The 4,421-nt window shown below is 38.3% G+C and overlaps 1 protein-coding gene across 1 annotated transcript in view; it reads left to right on the plus strand.

The window, feature by feature from the left end:
- SCEL (sciellin) overlaps positions 1–4,421 on the plus strand; it is a 30,503-nt gene that overhangs the window by 4,589 nt on the left and 21,493 nt on the right. The window contains exons 2-3 of the mRNA XM_018565380.1: positions 540–593; positions 3,199–3,261. Of these exons, the coding sequence (XP_018420882.1) occupies positions 3,212–3,261 (50 nt within the window). The 5' untranslated portion in view covers positions 540–593; positions 3,199–3,211. The remainder of the gene's footprint in view (positions 1–539; positions 594–3,198; positions 3,262–4,421) is intronic.

Consider the following 4,421-nt stretch of genomic DNA (forward strand, 5'->3'; position numbering starts at 1 on the left):
TATATATATATATATATCATTTTTTTTACAAGATTAGCATCAGTTTTAACACAGGTCTATTCATGCTGACACTGTCTTTCCTTCTGCAGGGTGGCTACTTTTGTTCCCCATGGTTCCTGTGTGTGTTGTAAAATAGCCACCACACCATGCTCGCTCCTGTGATGGACTACAATTTCAATACATATTAGTAAACTGAACATGATATTTAAGTCCATCACAGGAGCGAGCATGGAGCGGTGGCTACTTTACAACACACTCAGAGATCATAAGGAACAAAAGTAGTCACCCTCCAGAAGGAAGCACAGTGTCAGTATGAACTCAGAGATGATTTGAGGATCTACAGCTGAGTGATACACAATTAAGGTATATTTTTGTTATTAGTTAATGTACTTGAACAAATTTTAAGATTTAACTGCTGAGTTTAGAGTCACTTTATACCAAGCTACTTTATAGATGACATTAAAAATATTGTTATTTACTTTGTAATAGTGCACATGTTACATTACATAAATGTTACATTTGTGTTTTGACAGAACTCAAAATGTGGATGACCTTATTGACATCAAATCAGCTGTTGAAAAAGGAGTGAACAGGTACACCAAATCTAAATTTTAACCCTTGCTACAGAAAGAGGAGTCATTGACTAACTTTACTTATGCAAATAATTATTTGTTATTGTTGAGTTTGCCAGGTAAATTCCTTTGCATATTCAGGGTTCTGTAAGATCTCAGAAGGTACAAAAACATTTTACATTAATATATTTATTTACAGCATGTACTTTTGGCTGAATCTGCAGTTATTTAACCTATTCCTGCCCAGAGATTATTGAAGTCTAAATGCCCATTCCAAATTTAGCAGTGCCAGTAACCATTGGTTAACTCTAATTAATTTGCTTACCTAAGTATGCGACATCCTGCTGTTTTTTCTTTTAAGTTTTTTATTTTTTTTTTCGTTATTTTTTTTTTTAAATTGTAATGGTGCCTGACAATTAGAGCATTAAACAGATGGCAGCCTGAAGGCAATATTCATCTGCAGGTTGAAGCTTTTTTTTTTGAATAACGCCCTCAGTCTGCATGTGATCACTATGGGGTCTATTCACGAAGCAGCCGAAGGATCTAGCCGTAGCTTCGGCCGATCCTTCAGCTAGCTTCGGCCCCAGGACCCCTTCGGTTCAGTAGAACGCATATGCCTCGGCTCGGCAGAGCCGCACTGAAAGCCGAAGCTGGCCGAGCGGCTGGCCATTGGCCGGCCGACAGCCTGCTTCTAACGGCTGGAGAGAGATCAGCGTCCCTGGTTACCAGCTAACCAGGGACACTGATCTCCAGACAGCAAACTCTCCCTGGCGCTCCGGGAGTATCACGCTCCCAGCCGCCAAGGAGAGATAAACTGCTTTTTCTGTTTTTTTCTTTATTCTGACACGAAGCCATGTCAGAATAGAAAAAAAATAAAAAATGTTTGCCCATATGAATGCATTGCTAGATTCCTATTGGCTATTTCAATTTGCAATAGCCAATAGTAAACTAGCATTGCACCCGCCCCTCTGCTGCAGTTCTCCATCAAGTCCATCAGCAGAGGGCGGGTGCAATGCTAGTTTACTATTGGCTATTGCAAATTGAAATAGCCAATAGGAATCTAGCAATGCATTCCTATGGACAAAAATAATTATTTTTTTCTATTCTGACACGGCTCCGTATCAGAATAAAGAAAAAAAACCAAAAACCAGTGTTTCTCTCCTGGGCGGCCGGGAGCGGGAGACTCCCGCAGAGCCCGGGAGAGTTTTTTCTTCTTTTTTTATGGCAGCAGAGCCGCCGGCCAATAGAAAACTATTGGGCGGAGCTAGCTGTCATTGCTAGCTCTGCACAATCGTTTTCTATTTCTTTCTATTTTTTTTACTTTTTAAACTATTTTTTAAGTTAAAGCGGCATTCAGCTATTCACTCACTGCTGTTCGGCATCTATAAGAATAGATCGAACATCAGCGAGTAGCCTGCCAGAGGTTTGGCTTAGCCGATCCAGATGTTGGATCGGCTGAGTCGAACTCCTCCTGCACTTCGGGTCGGCCGAACATGCTTAGCATGTTCGGCCGACCTGAAGCCACGCAAAGCCACCCGATGTACTGCTGATTTCAGTCGATATACGGCTGAAATCAGCCGTACCAGCCTGAAGTGAGCCAAACAGCGTTCGGCTCACTTCACTTCAGGTCAGTCTTTCACTCGGCTGCTTAGTGAATAGACCCCTATGTCATAGCTGTGACTAGGATAAACTAAAATTTGTATTGGTTGCTAAGGGAAACTGCAATTACAAAAAAAACTTTTTGCACAAGTAAATAGTCCCAACATGTTGCATGTTAGTGATATTGCTTCTGTGTTATCCATGCAGTACAAATAATCTATACAAATCTGTGCTGCCTGTTTGTGGATGCCAATAAATTTGCAAGTCTGTCTCACCAACGACTAAGCTGGCCATAAACCATGCAGAAAAAATGTTCAACTCCTAAACAGCGTGAATGGGGGAATCTCCACTGTCGACTATTGTACTCTGAAGGCTGACACTCGCCACTGCCAGAATACACAAATAATGACTGCAGATGATTATAAATATAAAACCTTTCTGACGTTATGTTTGTTTGAACAAATTATCATGCCAAGTATGTATAAAAAAATATGTACTCACTGGCCACTTTATTAGATACACCTTGCTAGTTCCAGGTTGGATCCCCTTTTGTCTTATGATATACAGTACTTAAGCAAATTAAATATAATTGGTTTAGATCTATGTTAACATAGTGTGAACCCATGCTACAGGATTTCCATAGCCTTATGGGTTTTATGGGTTTTAACAAGAGAGCACAATAGAAGCCTTAAGATTTTCTCTAAAAAAAACCTCTTATGGCTCCAACTGAATGCAGCAGGCTTGGTGGGGGGCTGTATACTCTTATCACTTATCTGATTAATTCAGATATTTGTATAAATTTGAGAATAACTATCGAGCTCTGTAAATAATTTTTTTTTTTCAACAGAACAGCTGAGAATAGACAGGTAAACGTGAAAAGAACCATTTAGATCCTGAACATAAGCCAGACAGAAAATATAGAAAAACACGATACATGCTCTTCTTTATTAAATAAAGCATTTAGTAACAGTATTTTATGTTATTTTACAAAAATGTTACATTGTCAGTTTGCATTTTGATTTTTTAGCAGAGGCCAAAATATGGACAACCTGATAGACATCAAACCCACTGCAAATAGAGGAGCGAGAAGGTAAACTAAATGATTAAAATCTTGAATCTTTAGAACAGAAAGAAGAATTATATGTAGCACTAAAATAGTGAACTTATTTGTACATTGCTATTTAATTGTATATTGTATGTTAGAAAATAAAACAAATGTGTAACGCATTATTTTTGTTGTTTAGAGGAAATTCACTCCAAATGTACAATACGACAGCTTAGGGCTTATACTGTATGTTCAGTATTACACTATTTTAGAACCCTATGTGCAATGGCCAACTGCATGTTGTGGGTTTTACATTTAACTTTTTTGGATGTTGTAGGTTTCACAGATTAGTTTTGGTGGATGTTTGAAAGTTAAATCCCCTTTTGGTTAACTTGATGTATCTTGTGGGGATGAGGTCTCTGCACTGTAGTACCCAAGACTGCACATTTTTTTCGGACCATTACAAAGTGGCTACAACAATCTCCCTGTTGGATTTTAATTTATTTTATTATATGGAAATGGTAGAAATAAGGTAGGAGGGTTAAGAGGAACATCCCCACCTCTGAGAGCCAGTGCAGGGGTATTGTAGCTGGAGACCTCAAGGAATATAATAAAGCCAATTAGTGATGCAGTGTGTCAGTCTGGAGGTATTAGTGAAATATCACTTTTGGTTATAATGAACCTACATGTTCCCCAACTATTACATTTCTCTAGTTTAGCTACAAATCCACTTCACATTTGTTATTTTCATGGTTATATAGTCAGCAAATCTGCGGTTATGCTAAATAATCTTTGATGATTGGATAGTGAAGGAGCAGCAGCAAGCTGGTGAGGTCTTTCTGCTCTTTCCTCCTGTCAGCTTGTACCTTGTAGACACATTTGCATGCAAAACACCTAGTTTGCCATTAGTACTGCCCCCCCCCCCCCTTCTTGTCTGAGTTCATCTTAACAGGGAATTACAAGTGGCTTGTTCCAAGTCAAATTAAGTTACTTATACTGGTTGCATTTAAAAACTTAATACAATGATGTATTAATTAACACATAGCCCTGCTAATTTGTGTCTTTTACATCTGATTGGAGTTTAACAATAATCCATTAATAAACGATTACTTATAAAGCATTCAACTAACTAACTCCCACTAATTAGTCATATTTATTCATCAGCTGTATGTATACAACATTTTTAATGCTTCTGTGTGTACTGT

This window comes from Nanorana parkeri, unplaced genomic scaffold (assembly GCF_000935625.1).
Source record: "Nanorana parkeri isolate BGI_ZX_2015 unplaced genomic scaffold, ASM93562v1 scaffold838, whole genome shotgun sequence".
Lineage (NCBI taxonomy): Eukaryota > Metazoa > Chordata > Amphibia > Anura > Dicroglossidae > Nanorana > Nanorana parkeri.